This window comes from Microtus oregoni, unplaced genomic scaffold, assembly GCF_018167655.1.
Source record: "Microtus oregoni isolate MIOR12 unplaced genomic scaffold, Mior012 000053F_ref0000044, whole genome shotgun sequence".
In the NCBI taxonomy this organism is placed as follows: Eukaryota; Metazoa; Chordata; class Mammalia; order Rodentia; family Cricetidae; genus Microtus; species Microtus oregoni.
Genome location: NW_024543829.1, coordinates 7966883 through 7984131, shown reverse-complemented (window position 1 = coordinate 7984131; position 17249 = coordinate 7966883). Strand labels below are relative to the sequence as shown.

The 17249-nt window shown below is 43.9% G+C and overlaps 1 protein-coding gene across 2 annotated transcripts in view; it reads right to left on the bottom strand.

Annotated features, from left to right (window-relative positions):
• Positions 1–1975: 1975 nt before the first annotated feature.
• Lrp12 (LDL receptor related protein 12) overlaps positions 1976–17249 on the bottom strand; it is an 80380-nt gene continuing 65106 nt past the window's right edge. For both annotated transcript variants that reach the window (XM_041637646.1, XM_041637648.1), the window contains 5 exons: positions 15217–15352; positions 11863–12065; positions 9441–10545; positions 7723–7855; positions 1976–4592 (listed from right to left, as the gene is read on the bottom strand). In XM_041637646.1, coding sequence (XP_041493580.1) covers positions 3729–4592; positions 7723–7855; positions 9441–10545; positions 11863–12065; positions 15217–15352 — 2441 coding nt within the window. In that variant the 3' untranslated portion in view covers positions 1976–3728. The remainder of the gene's footprint in view (positions 4593–7722; positions 7856–9440; positions 10546–11862; positions 12066–15216; positions 15353–17249) is intronic.

Genomic DNA, 17249 nt, shown 5'->3' with positions numbered 1-17249 from the left:
TCTGTGAGTTTAAGGCCAGCCTGGTTTACCAAGTACCACGACTCGGATGAAGTAATTCACCCAGGATGCAAGGATGGTTTAAGACTACACTACAAATCTACAAGACTCCCTTTTGGCCTGAAGCGGAGGAACTGGACGTGCTTCTCCCCTGGAGGTCAAACAAAGGGCATGTGATAAAGTTCAGCGTGCCTTCTCGGAAGCTGGCTTAAAATCAGGCTCCACGGACACTTCAATAGGATCATCTCTCTCTAAACCAAGTTCAGGCTAGCTCGCCATTTAACGTTATTTCGGAGATATCAAGCCAGTTATCAGTTAGCACACAGACCTGTGTAAAGCAAGACAAAAATTGCTTATCAGTGTTTGTATATGAAAAGATCCTGTAGCTGAAACGTGCGTGTGCACACACACACTGTGAGAAAAGGAAGACGGGGGGGGGGGGGGGGGGGGGGGGGGGGGGGAGGGGGGGCTGGCAGGAGACTGACCTATCAGATCGTTGGGCAGTCTGTACGAGACTAGGGTAAAATAGAGACGGAAAGGAAAGAATGTCATGGATACCGGTAACAAAACCTGATAAAAATCTATAAAGAATTCTTAACAGAAGGCTCCTGTAAAGTAAAATGCAAAATACATCAGAAAGACCCAACACAAAGACTTGAGTAAACCGATGTCATTTTTTTGAGAAGGCACTAAATTAGATAAATAATTTAACACAATGATGCTGAATTTAAGTTAATTACAAATTAAAATTGTCTAGGAAAAACAGTAAAAAGAAAAAATAAGCAAGGATAATTGAACTGTACATAGGAAATTCTCAAATTTAATTTTTTTTTTTTTTTTAAAGAATTGAGAACACTGCAGGTGGCTCATGCACTGGCACAAAGGAAAGAGGAAAATGACAGCGACAGCCACAGAAGAGCCATCCAGGAATGCTGTCCATCATCATCCTCTGGTTTGACGCTTGGAGGAAGAGGAGGGGGAGCGGGAGGAGAGAAGAGGAGCAGAGAAAAGAGGAATACCTGTGCTTTAAAATGGTGGTTGTCAAAAACAACGTAGTTAGTACTGGTACAGAAAGGCAGGCAGACCAACAGAGAAGAGTCTAGAAAAGTGGAGCTATTCTTTGTAAGAGTTCTGTTTCAAACTAGTTAAGAGACAATGATTAGTAGCTGTGGGAAAGAAGGCAGTTGCCTTGGGGAGGGGGATCAGTTTTGAAGCCTAAATTTAGGAGGAATCAATGACTTAAAGGTTAAAATAATCAAATAAAAGACATCTAGCCTTGTGTATTCCAACTCTAATGAAGTACTTGTACATGAGAAAGGGCACAGGATGTCCACATGGGCGATTTACAATCCGGTCTTTGGAGGTAATACACAGATCGGCACTGTATGGACAGCATATGGTGTTTTTGGAGAGACGTACAAGACACTGGTGCTGGTGTGTATCTTTTTAAACAGAACTAAAGAATGGGTGTCAGGGTAGGAGAGAGACTTATTTTTACTTCTTGAACCAGGAAGTTATACAAGCCAATTAAAATAAATTAAAACATATGTCAGCAGCATGGACAAGGCTTGATCTCCGGAACCACAAACCAAACCAAACCCAAACTGAAGCAAAATTCAGGAAACCAACCCCAAAGTTCCAGCTACTAGCAGCATGATTAGGACTGAAAGTTCCAGCTACTAGTAGCATGATTAGGACTGAAAGGTCCAGCTACTAGTAGCATGATTAGGACTGAAAGTTCCAGCTACTAGTAGCATGATTAGGACTGAAAGGTCCAGCTACTAGTAGCATGATTAGGACTGAAAGGTCCAGCTACTAGTAGCATGATTAGGACTGAAAGGTTAATTCGCTATGTTGAATTCTCGCATCGGCAGACTGGTCAAGATTTATTAAGCAGGAGGCAGCTTTCTTAAAGGGGAATTGCTCCTGCCCTAGGGAAATTTGGCTGGAATACCTTATCTCAGGTGACTGGCTCCTTTCATGGCTTCAGCTGTCTTATATGCGGCCTGACTTGGCAAATGAACTGAAAGTCAACAAAAGTAAAGAACAACTTTGATTTTAAAAAGTACCTCAAGGCAATAAAAAAAATTATTTTAATTTTTGATACATATTAAAACATTTTAGTCAGGTATCCCTGACGGCATAACAGGACAGATACACAAGACCTCAAACATGCTTTAAAATGACATTCAGCAAAGTATCCAAAATGTAATAAATAGCAATAATCACACACAAACACATCTTCATACTCAATCATTAAGCTACTAAAACAGACAGCTAAAGAATAAATAAACAAGAATTGACACTAAAAAAAAATATTAAATGGGGTTTTGTAATTCACTCTACTTATAGAGGGGGGCAGTCTGAACAACTTAATTTGCTTTTCAAGGTTACAGTGGTGACTCCCTCCCAACCCCAATAATAAAACATACTGGAAAAAAAATCATTCTTACAATAATGCAGTTTTTAAATACAACAAATAAATATGAAACCAGCAAAGCAAGTTCAAGTTGTAATAAAAATGGTCCCCCATCCCCAAAGCTATGGAAATATATAGTCACTGTGGTAACAAAGGATAGCATCTAAAGTGGTAGTGCCTGGCACCAAGCTCATCTGAGACCTTTGTAGGGCACTAGTGCAAAGCCCGAGGGCCCAACTCACGCACACCCCTGTACTGGAGAAACATTACCAGGTGGAACTTAGCATGTACAATGTCTGCACACAGTTTATAAAGTTCCCCAACTCACGCACACCCCTGTACTGGAGAGACATTACCAGGTGGAACTTAGCATGTACAATGTCTGCACACAGTTTATAAAGTTCCCCAACTCACGCACACCCCTGTACTGGAGAGACATTACCAGGTGGAACTTAGCATGTACAATGTCTGCACACAGTTTATAAAGTTCCCCAACTCACGCACACCCCTGTACTGGAGAGACATTACCAGGTGGAACTTAGCATGTACAATGTCTGCACACAGTTTATAAAGTTCAAAGTTTAATGCATAGTAGAGTATCTTCATCCGCTTAATTCTGTCCCTACATCAAGATGAAAACAGAAGTATCTTGGGATTTTACCATTTGGTCTGTACCATGTGAGAGTATTAAAGTCAGCATTAGAAAATCTATAAAAGTTTGTTTTCTGACAGCAATTTATCTAACTACGCAAATTTTACATCATTGTGTGTTAAATGTAAGAGGAAATTCTTTTCCCTTTGACAGGTCCATATGATGAAATCCAGTAGCAGACAATGTTATGCAAATAAAGAGGTGATTGCAAGGGTTTTCTTTTTTTTTGTACATTAATAACCTTAGCATCTAGTATAATAAATTACATAGTGTCAAAGAGCATAAAAGATTCAATTAAAAGAAGGTACTATTTTGTACAAACAAACCTTTTAACATAAGAGAGATAAAGAGACTGGGAATTAAAGCAGCCATATTTCTACTATTAAACTAAAGTACCAGGATTTAAAACAAAACAAGTAAAAACAAATGGCAGAACGTGACTGGAGTACCAATACACAATGCATTGTTAGCTGCTAACCCAGTGAACTCCAGCTCACAGAGTTACACGGTGTTTAATTTAACCATGCAGGCTAACATATAATAATAAAAAAAAAATCACCCTGCATCTTTTCATTTTAAACTAAAACTAGTTTAATAGTGAAGCTACAAAACAATGAACGGATATTGCTCCAGCTCGCACAGTCTCTCTGGTGCGCCATCCTAACACAGCAGCAAAGCCTCGTCGTCACTCGTTTCGCTCTTCATCGTTGCTTCTAAGCAAGTGTCTGGGATCTGGGCAGTGTGCACGATGCCACAGCGCTCGCAGGGGCCATCGCGGTTACCGGTTCTGACTCCAGGGTTCGCGGCACTGGAAGGCTGCCTAAGCCCTTGTACTTGGTCTGAGGCCAGATCAAGGAGGGGTCGGGAGCAGTCACTGGCGTCAATGTCTGAAGCTCCGTCAGAAACTGGAATTAGCATTTCAACATCATCATCGTCTTCTCTTCCACTCGCCCCGTTATCAAGCTGTCTCAAAGGACTCTGGTTCTGATTTGTGGAGCTCGACCGACCTAATGTAAACCGTACCCAGCGCAGGCCCTGAGTCATACGACTTAACGCACTTGTGAGCTGGTGGCGGGCTGGGCTCACACTAGGGGCTTCCACACCTGACACATCCCTTCCGTCTGCATGGCCACCTCGGGTGCTCTGGGTTGAGGAATTCCCACCGGTTCCCACCGTGGTTTCCACGGCTGTCGTGGGAGGGACTTTCTGGGGCAAAGGCGCAGCCACCCCACCAGATGCTCCCGGCGTATCCCTTCTCTCGCTTTCTGTGTCTGTGTCCTCAGACTCCACGGAAAACAGGCTTCTGTGAAGGTGACTCCTTTCCGTTTCTCTGCTGCTATTCTGACTCGGAACAACCTCGTCTCCATCTGCCGAGACCAAAGCTAAGGATCCCGAATGACGCGATCTTGCAAAGTTAAAAATACGATTCCAAATGCTGCTGGATCTGCCGCTCATAGGAAGCCTGATTGACGTGAATCCCAGCTGAGACCGGACAGCTAGCCTCAGGTTTTCTAAAACCGAAGCCTGCAAAAAATTAAGAGGGGAAAAAGTAAGACCATTAATAACAAAGTGTCAAGATGAAGAGCGTTCTTTGGCCCATTGTTTCAGGGGGCGGGGGATGAAGTAAATCCTCTCGGCTCTAACCTGACTGCAAACTCAACTTTACAGTAATAGCTATGTCAATTCTAAGTTATTTTATTTCAAACGTCAATAAGAACCCAATCCTAAAATTGTACCAAGTGTAGGAAGATAAATACATTTACAACCAGAAGACTGATAAATCTCTAGCATACTTCACTAGGTGACCTGGCATCATTTATGTTTACGATCTTTTACCCTCTTAAATAAGTTAGTAAGTTAGCCTTGCTTTACCAGGCTGAACTGTCCTGTCCATGTGGAATGGCATTTCAGAGCTGGTTTCCAGACCGAGTCAATGAGTACTGAGGATCCAGTTACACTGCCACAAATAAAGGACTGAGCATGCTTGTAACAGAGACTAGAAATCAAAAGTATACATTTGGACTCCTCAATTTTAAGAATTAGCTTCATTTTCAGTTTAGAATTAAACCATATTAGTTTTAAAAACGGATAATTTAAAAAAAATTATAGACTTTAAAATATGAAATGCTTCACAAACTAATTGCACATAATAAAAGTATCTTGCTCAACTAAAAGAAACCTAGGGGCCAGCAAGACGGCCCATCAGGTGAAGGCATGAGCCCCACACCTGGCACCCGAGTTTGATACCTGGAGCCCACGGGACCCAGGCAAGTTGTCCTCTGACTGCCACAGATGGCATCAGAGCAAGCCTGACCCTCTTCCAGACACAGCAGTAAATGTAATTAAAAGATATATTCTTTTGTTCTAGATGACAGTGTCAGATTATTTTTAAAAAGGCAGCACTAAATCTTTAAGCTCCACCTGGTGGTCATGGAGCAAACGCAGTTTAAGACCCTGGATGGAGCACTTACAATCCTACCTATCTCTGCAAAGACTAGCTGACACACTCCTTACACAACGGTCTATCCTGCCAGGCCCCAGCTTCTGGCTCTTCCTCTCACAGAAACAAGAAGGAAGAGAACGGGGGAGACACACTAGCTTCCGCTCTCCACCCGTGTTTGTCCTGCTCATACAGTTATGCCTGTATAGTCTGAAAACAGTTCGGCAAATGCTAAGAGGCCACCTAGCCCAGCTTTAGGACAATACACCCCCGTAAGACATTCGCCTAACAGCACACACGGACTTTCAGTACAAAATGTCTAAGTTTTCCACCAGTTAAGAAGCATCTAACTACACAATAAAAACGAACAGTAGTTAAGCTTAGAAAGAACTTCTCCGCAGACCTAGTATTCAAGCCACAGTCAAGCAGGGCAGGTTATCTACACAGCGGGGAGCAGAGGCGGGCAGACCCTCAGCACACTTGACCCCAACTCTATCGTCACCTCTGCCACAGTCAGGAGTCATTCTCCACCCAGTCAGAAGCCTGCTCACAAGGCTGCCATTTAACCCTGGATTCTACAGGACACTTCGGGGGGGGGGGGGGTCGGGTGGATGGGAGCCTAGAGCTTAGACTATGAAGCAGCAGTAACTCCCCGAAAACATTTCTTATTTTATACTAGATGGCAAATTACAAACTTATTTTTTTAAAAACTTGTGCAAAGTTGATAATTTGTTGCCAGAAAACTTGAGAGTTTGGTTTAGTTTACTGTTGAAGGACTATCTTATTTAAAATGTTGTTTAAACAGAATTCCTTCACGAAGATAATCAGTAGCTCTAGAGAACAGAGCAATGTGGAACAAAGAACTCAGCCCTCCTGAACACCTCTGACTTGGCTTCTAAAGTCTCATGGCTGACAGAAAGGGGCATCTCCCTGGAGACTGGCCGGCAGCTACCATGATGTGATTTAGGGTAGGGCTCTGGAGAGTCAGGGCGGGGTGGCGGCTGCAGGAGGGATACAGACTCAGATTAGTTTAGATTAGTGTTGTGACTAGTGTGTCTGGATGGGGGCCCAGGGGAGTGTCCTTGGTTGGTAACAAACACGCAATACTGTCGCACAGGGGCAAACAGCAATGCCGTCAGCTGGGCTGCCTGAACTCTGCGCTGCACTTTCCCTCAGTCTGTTTCAATCTGCGTCCTCCCACAGAACAGAATCATGGCAATCTCATGGGCAAACAGCGCCCAGTGAGCCTTTCAAATCCTCTTAGTGAGCTAGAAAACCAGAGGGAGCTGGGGAAGCCCCTGAACTTGCAAATGGTCCCAGCAGTGAGCAGTCCCAGGGTCTGTGGTTTTGTAGGCCCAGCGGGAGGAGGATGGGAGGATGTGGACCTAGTCAACCACATCCCTCGCCAACCTTCAAAGAAACTCTGACTGCGGCAGGGCCAACAATATAAAGAAACTATAGTTTTTTCCATTTTACACCCTAAATATTGACCAGTATAAATTCTGAATTATAAATTACACCTGGAAAAATGTTCAAAGCCTACAAATTCTTACCAAGGATCTGCTGAACACTCAAATAAGGTGGCACATGCCAGAAGTGAAATGGTGGTCTGTATTTAAAGAGTTAGATCTCTGAGAAAATACTGATTTTTTTTCAGTTCTAAGTCTGAGCATCATTTTTATAGACACTTGTGAACACATTTAAAATCTAAATGCATATAAATCCTGACTAAAGTGAACCTTGCTATATTTAAAAAAACTTACTGAGAAATTTGAAGAATCAAGAAACATGAATTACAACCCAAAGAAAGTGGACCAAATTTTTAAACAGTGCAAAATTCAGCCAGAAGTTCTCTCTCAAATGAGGAGCAAAGAACTTCTCGAGTTACTTTCACTTAAAACTGGTTAACAACATTGTTAGTATTGTTAGTATTAAGTATTCATTCTTAAATCTCTAAGTGTTCAGTTCAATCGGAAAATTTTAAATTTCAGTGTACTCACTATAAAAAGAAAAATGTCTAAGAACAATCATATCATAATCATAAGAATTAGAATTTTATAGATTCTGTTTAAAATATAATAAAAATTTATAAATTCATTTCTCCATATATTTAATATTTGCTTGACTGAAAATTCCTAAAGCTAAGGGTTCCTGTTTTACTACACAGAAACTTTAAAAGCATTAAATGATGAAGCATTAAAATCAGAATTATACCTGATTAGGTGAACAAACGGGAAAATCCTCCACGGGTGGGATTAAGCCCTGAGCAATCAAATGTCCGTAGGAGGGAGGGGCTTCTCTTCGCAGCAGTTCCGCTTCCACTCGGGACAGCTGGGTCTCAAATGACCTTTGTAAACGGGAATAAAGGGGTCAAAAGAAGGCGCGCGTCAGTGTTCCCCCATCAGTGCTGAAGACCAGCTGACTCTCAGCCAACTGACTCAACGAACCACTCCTATCTGGGAATACGCTGCCCTCGGCAAGGCTGAGGAGAGCGGAGTGTCCAGGGGAGCTTCATGCTAGTAAGAACCTAGGTGACTGTGTTCTAGCAGACTGGAAAGCTCTGTCAAAGGAACACGATAAGATAATAGATGTCAAAACCCCAAGCCCTAGTCTTTAGGAGACAGCTGTTGAAAGGCATCAGAAGACCCACACATTGTTTTTTTCAGGCCGGAGTGAAATGAGCCCCCCCAGTCTACTTCCGGCAGTGGCGAGATGGAACTGGAGGCCCGACTCTGCACCGTGTTACACCATCGCTGGAGTATGGTCAAGGTTTTCAGCTATCTGCATTTGCTGCAAGGGAAGATGCAGCAACTCCATCACGGCCCTGTGCACCTGCGCACCAGCTGTGACCTTTAGCTCTCTGTTAACTGATAATCTGTAACTGTTAGAGCTGAAGCAGCTGTCCCCACAGTAGCCTCCTGGGAGCCATCCCTGCCATTAACTTCTCTTTCAGTTTATCTTCGAGCACGCTGGAAGCTGCTCTCCCTGGAGTCCAGCCTCCTTGGGGCTCAGCGGAGATCCTATCTCACACTGAACTGCACAGCCAGGCCTCGAGTTCCCCTCTCACGTGCTGTTAGTCTGCTGTGTGTTTCCAAGGCTCCAGACCCAGTGAATTACGTGTTTATTCTTGGAGCAAGGCTTTTATTTTATTCTCTACACACTTCCGCAGAGAAGCCCCTCTGGTACCTCTTCTCTACATCCCGCTCACATATTGCAACAGGCACCTCTGGAGGGAGGGCTTCCACATGCCGCCAACACGAGGGTGCTCACTCCAGTTACACGGAAGGCTCACCGCTCTCCTCTTATTGTGAGCCTGCCTGGTGAAACTATGGCTCATTTATTTTCTCCTCACTTGTAGGAAGCTATAAACACTGGAGGCTCTGATATGTGGAATTATTGCATATTTATAAAGACAAGATAAAACTGTAACTGAGAATAACAGTTTGCAAAATCCCCCCAGACAGTAACCTAGTAAATATATTTCTTATCTCATAAAGCTAAATATTATTTTGTACTATATTAATCTTTGACTATTGGGCATTTCATCCTAATTTTATATATTCTAAACATTTATACATCTCTAAAGCACATTAAAAGGACTTATGGCAAACATCTGGGCCACACTTTTAAATCACGCATGTGCGCATGCGAGTAAGCTCCTGTGGAGGCCAGAAGCCAAGCTCAGGTGACAGTAACCATCCACCTTGTTTACAGAGGCAAGGTCTCTCACAGAAACCCAGAGTTTGCCCAGGGATCCTCGTGTCTCTACTAGCACTGGAATCACACGTGTTCTCTACCACGCTTAATTCTGTGGGTTAATATCGGGCACACACGCAACTCCTCATTTTGTGTGACAAGCGTTTTACCATCCCCCCCCCCCCCCCCCACGTGTTTACTGCAGAAACCACAAACTAGTCTGTCTTGGTACTGACCTGCGTTCAAACATCCTCAGAGAATAGAGCTTGCAAGTACAGCCCAGCGCAATGACGAGGAGCAGGCCACAGATGAGGCTCCCGATGACGGCAGCGGTTATGACCCTGGTGGGCACGATAACCGGGCAGTTCTCTTCATCGCTGCCATCACCGCAGTCATCCTGGGAGTCGCACACCCAGCTTTCAAACACACAGCGGTTGTTTTTACAGTGAAAATTCCCTGGCTGGCAAAAGAAGCAGTTTTTTTCATCGGATCCATTCGGGCAATGATTTTGGTAGTTGCAGCGGTCAGAGCGAGGATAGCAGACACCATTTCGAGAACACGGGAATTCTTCCTTTTGGCACATGGTACAGTTGATTTCATCCCTCCCGTTCGGGCAGTGCCAATAGCCGTCGCACCGCTGCTGCTCCGTGTAACACCCCCAGTTCCCTCCGCAGGGTATCTCCCACGGCAGACAGAAGCCGTCTACTTGGTAAGTAGCGTTAAAGCCCCTTGCCGCATTTACTTTATCGGCGCAGAAGTGCACCCTTATCTGTCCCGAGGAAGAAACGACGGTGAGAGGAGCGTGGGAATCGAAAGCAGTGAGCACCCGCAGGAGCTTTCGAGGGTTCTCCTCCAGCCCGTCATATATTTTGACATAGTCACCGTAACCAGTACCATCAAGTTTAAAGTCCGTGAAGCGGAGAATGACCTTCCGGTGATCACCAGTGTCTATCAGCCAGGTGCAGTTACTCCCGGGAGGGTAGAAGTCTGGGTAGTTAGGAGAGTTGAAAGTGCCGTAGAAGTATTTTAGCCACTGTCCACACGTTGGCACGTCGCAGTCTATCTCGTCCCCCAGGTCCAGGCAGTCAATGTTCCCATCACACTTTAAGGACTCGGGGAGGCAAGTGTAGACTTTGGTGAAGCGGGACAGACACTGGAACTGGTTGTAGGCGCAGGGCTGGAAAGCAGCCGCAGTTGGGGGGTTGGCGTCTTTGGCGCACACCTCCTCGTCAGAACTATCTCCACACTCGTCCATGCTGTTACATTTCCAGGCTTCTGGAATGCACTTCCCATTACCACAGCGGAACTGATCACAGGCACAGTTTGGCTCCTCAGATTTCCCTGGGAGAATGCGGGGAAGGGAAACGGCAAGGGAAGAGGAAAATCAGACCCAGCCACACTACACAAGACAGGCATATTTATATAATGATGATGACAAAGCTCGAGCATTAAAACCCTGTGGAAAGTGTGTTAAGTCCTGGTGAGACATCGGCACTGGCATCACGCACCCGGCAATTGCATCTGTTAACTGTTTGCTCCTTGCACGTTTCTCTAACGATGGAAGAAGGGATCAGTTCTACTTTGTAGATGCTATTTCACTACGAACACTGAGAGAATGACGTACGACACGCGAGCCAAAGGATATAATGCCTAAGAGCTTAACATTTTATAAACATCACTAAAACAGAAGACATGTTTGAAGGAAGAAAAACCGCCCAGGCCAGCACTTTGCAAATAATCTTTCACACTCTCCTCTTGCTCTTGCTCTGTCCTCAAACACAGCAGCATTTTGCTGTGCACACTACAGTGTGTTTTACAGTTTAGCCTTGCTTTTCATGAACTGCCATCTTAACTTTAAGTTGCTCATGCTCCATGTAATCATGATGAAATACTTCCACTTTACAGTTTATTTTTAACACAACTGCAAACAGTTCACAGAGTGACTTTCCGACGATCGCTAGTGCCTATTACCGGGTACAGTTCCACTTCAGGGAGGGTAGAAGTCTGGGAAGTTTGGAGAATTGCTCATAAAGGACGGGGGGAGAAGTGCTTAGGGAATTCTAATTATTTTAGTATGCCATGCTAAATATTCCACAAGAGCAACAGAAATGAACTGGACTCTAGCAGATTCCCACGCTAGCAGATTCGGTGCGCTGAACCGTTGTTGCCTGTCCACTAACAACCTACGTATGGATGAGGAGGTGGCAGGAGTCCTCCAGGCTGCGTGAACCTGACAAAGGCACCCAGTGCTCTAAACTTTCCACATGTGGGTGACCCGCGCATGTTCAGAAGTGGTTTAGGAAAAGAAACATCAAAAACTCGGAGACTGTGAACTGTGCTGGTGGGAGGGGGCTGTCTTTTGCTTTAGATGTAATGAGAAGTAATTCACACACCAGAAAATACACTTTCATAAGATCTCTGCAATAAGGGCAAAAGCTTAGAGAAAAGCACACTCTCAAGACAAATATATTTAAGATGTTTTAAAAGACAGACCCTACTTTATGAAATTAGACATTTCATTATGGTTGCAGAAACACTGAATTGGATACTCAGTCTGAAGGCAGCTGACTTCAGCTTCTAATCGTTGAGGGCCGACACATGATTAAACACACACTGTTCAGAAAACCAAGTAAAAGTGAAGAGCAGTTAACACCACACCTGAAAAATACGCCAGTCTGAAGCCTTTCCTGGACACGCTGTCATCTGAATGGAACCGGATCCAAACGTGGTCTTGTGAGGAGATATATGGAGGCGGGACTGTGGACCCACAAGCTCTGTAACTTTCAATATTCTTGTATGTTTCTATTGTTAACCAGTCCAAACTGCACCTTCTGGATCCCTGGATATCAAAGTCCTGAAAACTAAAAACAAGAGAACGTTGGAAGAGGCTTTAAAATAATTTGACAAGAATGTTCATAAAAACGAGAAGTAACGGAAGACATCATAACGGAAGATGTCCGCAGCAGCTGACAGCCACACTGTCAGCCATCACACGCCAGCTGCTAGGGCCTTATGCTGCATCGCTCCCTCAGGTCCCAGAAGGGCTCTGCTCTTCATAAGGTAACAGCAGATTCCAGAACCGTGCTGAACGCCAGCTGACAGTCTGTGTTCAGGGAAACCCTTCCCGATCCTGACCTCCTGCAGTTCTTCCTGCTTGAGTCACGAGGTCAAGCATGGAGGAGGTGCCCCACAGAAACTCCTCTCTCTTCAGTTAGGCGAGGTCACCCACTTCTTCAAGGCAGCTCCCGCTAAGTTTCCAGGACAGCAAATCAGAACAATAAAGAGAGAGGGGGAGAGGAAGGGGAAGGAGGAGAAGGGGACAACAAACAAGAGTAACATGTGCTGTAACTGGCCCTCGAGTTTGGGAATAATCTTTCATATAAATCATCTTATGGTTAATCATTATCATACAGTTCCTAAAATACGGGCTCAAGAAAATGGGAAAAAAGTCAAACAAGAACAGGGCAGCAGCCACTGCTTGGTACAAATGAGAAATCTAATTCTGCTTCCCGCATCTGAACATGGCTCCCTAACAAATGAAAACTCGACTTTATCTCTCTTCTCCACTTCAGATCAAGTGATAAGGGCGTTAACTGTGGGGCTGATGTCAGGCTGTGCTTGTCCCGGCCCTTACAGCATCACATACTACACTTCCAGAGATCTCTGTGTACACGCCCTCTCTCTTACAAGTCGGATTATCATATTTCATCTAAGTTTTTAACTTTCTAAAGATACCATTTACACCAGAAGCTATTAGAACTGTGATTTGTTTTCATGAACATGCCAATAAACATATATTACTATATTATAAATATTCAGATATACCCAGCAGTTATGTTTTAATGCGATTATACTTTGTAATGTGATGTGTTTTATAAATTAAGAAACATTCTTGGAATTAGTTCATTGGTTTGAGCAGACTACCAAGAACTGAGAGGACAAAAAGGTTAAAAAGAAAGTCCTGACATGGCAAACATTACAGTGTCTCGGTAGCTGTGCTACAGGTGGATTATGTTGGCTGTTTATCTTAGCACTTACTTTTTTTCATACAGTCTGGAGGTTGGGGTGTGGGCTTACTGTGTGGGAGGCTCTTTGGATGGACCTCCCTCCCTTCCTCCTCTCCTCTGTGTTCCCTACCCAGGTTTCTTTTGTTACAACTGGTCTCAAGTGGTGGCTCACACACCTGCAGATTCTCCCATGGAGTCCATATGTGGCAAAGTCATCCATGTTTGCTGGGAGGCGACCAAAGGCTACGAGCGGCTTTTTCACAGCCTTCCTAAGCAAAACAGGCAGACTCCGGCATTGACTCATATTTTATGTCAAGGGCTGAGGGAGAAGAGTGAAGGAGAAGTGGCTGATGCCTCCATCTCTAAAGTCTATGCAGGGAGCTCTCACTTGCGTATTCTACATCACTCTTCCCCACTTGAATTCAACTGTTTGAAAATATGTTTCTGAAGGAAGCTGAGGCAGGGGGCTGGAGAGATGTCTCAGAGGTTAAGAGCATTGGCTGCTCTTCCAGAGGTCCTGAGTTCAATTCCCAGCAACTGCATGGTGGCTCACAGCCATCTGTAATGAGGTCTGGTGCCCTCTGCTGTCGCAGGGAGGCATGCAGGTACAACAATGCACACATAATAAATAAATGTTAAAATGAAGGAAGTGAGGCAAGAAGATTATGAATTCGGGCCATCCTTGGCCACGTGTCAAGTCGAAGGTCAGTTCAGGCTCTTAAAATACTCAACAAACACACAAAACCCAGCGCACTTCCATATTCCTATGTTTTCATGCTTGTGCTTGTCTGTTTACAGGGTCAGGGTCAAGCCCACACCTTCACCCAAGCAAACCCCTTACTCTGAGCGGCACCTGTAGCCCTCACTTCAAGCCATTTCACTTTAAGTTAGTGCAGGTTGTACAAGTAATAAGTTTTCAATCATTTTCTAGGTGTGTGTGTGTCGTGTACACACATGTTCCTGGGGGGGCATGTGCACATACGTGTACAGGTGGTCAAAGGTCAACTTCACCTGGTGTTCCTCCTTTAGACTCCACTCACCATGAGATCTCTCGTGGGGACTGGAGTTTGTCAAATGAGTGGTCTGACAGGCGATTCAGACCCGGGTTTTCATGTGGAGGTTACTGAACAGTCTCTCTGCCCTCACTCTGTATTCTTAAGCCATGTTATTTTGTTTCTAAATTATAAAAGGGGGGCCGAGGAGAGGGCTTTGTGAGAGAAGTGCTTCCTGTGTGAACACAATGCCCAGGACATGTGGCGTGGTGGCACGTCTGTGAGCCTAGTGCACAGAGGGCGGGGGGCGAGGGATAGGCTCGTGTCCACTAGTCTACCTAAAAGACAGTTCTAGGCTCAGTGAGAGACCCTTCTAAAAGAAAGGGAATACACCCAATGTTAGCTTCTGGCCTCAACATGTGCAAACATGGGTAAACACACCTGCAACACATGCAATCACGCACCAAAGAAAGCAAAAAAAAAATCAAGATATATTCAATAGCATGTTGAGTTATATAAGGACACGCATGCCCACTGACAATCGTACTGTAACTTCTTTAAAGGAGAGGAGACAATGAACGAGGCTGAAGTCATGGCTTGGATCTTTGAGCTGATTAGTGGGTTCTGTTTGTCTACACAATGCTAAAGGTCACTCTTGATCTTAACAAGCTATTTAGCAATTTATGCTTTTGTTAAGAAGCAGTTACAATAGCTGGGTGTAGTGGATTATACTTTATATGATGTGTTTATCCTGGATTCAGAAGAGGGAATCCAGCACTCTGGAGGATGAGGCCACAGGAGTTCCAGATCAGCATACATGCTATGGGCATCAGAAAATGCTGAAAACCAAGTTAGTTAGGTCATTGTCTTACTCTTTAAATGACACTGATAACCATAACTTATTTTACGTTCTGCAAAATATTTTTATGTTGCTGTACCTCTGACAATGATATCTGGAAACCGCATTTCCATTTCTAAATAAAAGACCAACCATGTGAAAGGATCAGAATTACCTTATAGTAATGATTTCCCCTGGGTTTGCCCGTATGAGCCAGCTACAGTTGATCTTGGCGGGGTACTCAGAAGGCCAGCCCGGACTTGTGATTATTCCACTTGGGGCTCGAATTTGTTCTGGAGTCTCTCCACAAGCTGGAAGACAGCCAAAGCGACCTTAGCTAATCATTACATCCTAACAAAAAGACAGTATCTCTTTAAAAAAACAAAAGCAAAACCCAAACACTTCAGATGTGAAGTCAAATGCAGGAAGACGTGGTTCAGCTTAGAAAGCCTCTATTCCACTCTGGTATTTTATTTTCTTCCCCTTTAGAAAAAGAACCTTATCCTTACTCACTGGCAGGCAAGGAAAATTTCCAATTAGATTACTCAGGCATCAGAATTTTTAGGTTTAAGTGCAGATATCAATCAATTCCCCATCGATCTTTTCTCACGTTTATCTTTTAAATTCATTTTACTGTGAATATCTATTCAGTAAATGTACTTAGATCTTTAGGATCATCAAGCTGTTTTCAGTGAGCTTTAGATAACGATAAATATGGAACTGCAGTGTTTGATGAAGTAGGCCACTGGATACAGACGGTAAGACCTTAAAACACTGCGCACTGTCCCTGCGCTACTGCGTTAATACTCTCCGGCATAATCACAGGGCTGTGGTCTGAATGAGAATGACTCTACAGATGCACCAGGACCCCAGTCTGCGGCATTACTTGGGTAGGTTGAGGAGGTGTGTTTGTTGGTAGAAGTTATTGCTGAGCGGGGATTTGAGATTTCAAAAGCTTCGCACCGTCCCAGTTCACCCTTTCCTTCCTGTGCGTGGAGATGTGAACCCTCAGCTCTCAGCCTATGCTCCAGCACCATGCCTACTGTCTGGTTGCCATAGGCCCTCAATCCCTGGGACCACATGCACCCCCAAACCCTTTCCTTCTATAAGCTGCCTGGGTCATGATGCTTTTTACCAGAATAACAGAAAAAATTATGAAGACAAGGGTTTTGAAAGAGTCCTAAACTACTGAACCATAAACTTCTGAAGTAATGCTTAAAATGTCACAACGTGGTTGCGTATCTGAACACCCCAAAAGAAAACATTCATGCCCATACACCTTTTCTTATCTAGAATATGCAGATAATCTGACAATGTGTTCTTTCCCACTAAAAATAAAAACATTTGGCTAGACAGGAAGGAAAAAGACAAAGAAAGGAACAAAAAGGAAAGAAAGCTAAAGGCTTTAGCGGAGCCTAAACCTTGGAAGCTATTACTTCACACTATTTCATCAATCACTGCTGCTGATTTAAAAGTAGTGGGGAGAGCCGCTGACAAGGGCACATGAGGTATTATTAGAACTCTTGGGACAATTTTCAGAAAGGTAATAAAAATATACAACAAATTAAAAAGATGAGCACTATGTCCTAATGAATTAACTAATCAGTATATATGCCTATAAACAATATCGCTGAGGGACAAAACGAGTCGGTGTAAGCGACGCACTTGGCACCACATACGGTCTGAACTCTGGCAGTTTAAAAGATCAGGTGGCCAGACTTGAAGGCAGCAAATGCCCTCACTGCAGTTACAACTGGGTAAAAATCATTTATATTTGTATCTATATATGTACATATATTTATCTATATATACAGAAAGACTGTTTTCCTATTGGCCATTTCTCCTGATGTGTTTACATCCATCTGTAGGTGAGGAATCTTAGTTGCGTCCTCACAAACGGACAATTTTCCCATCACAGATGCACTCAACAAGAAAGATCCTTGTTCTCTCTCTCTCTCTCTCTCTCTCGTGTGTGTAAAAATCCTTCCTTTTAAACAGAGGTTGATGCTCACTTAATTTAGGCCAAGGATGGACAGGAAATAAAATGCAGTTAAAGAAACGTCATCAACGGTGTTCAAAATAAAGCAAGCCAAACCACTTACAGTCAATCCTTTTTTTTGCTCTTTTTTTTATTGATTTTATTGAACTATACATTTTTATTTGCTTCCCTCCCTTCCTTCCCCCTCCCCTTCTACCCTCTCTCACATG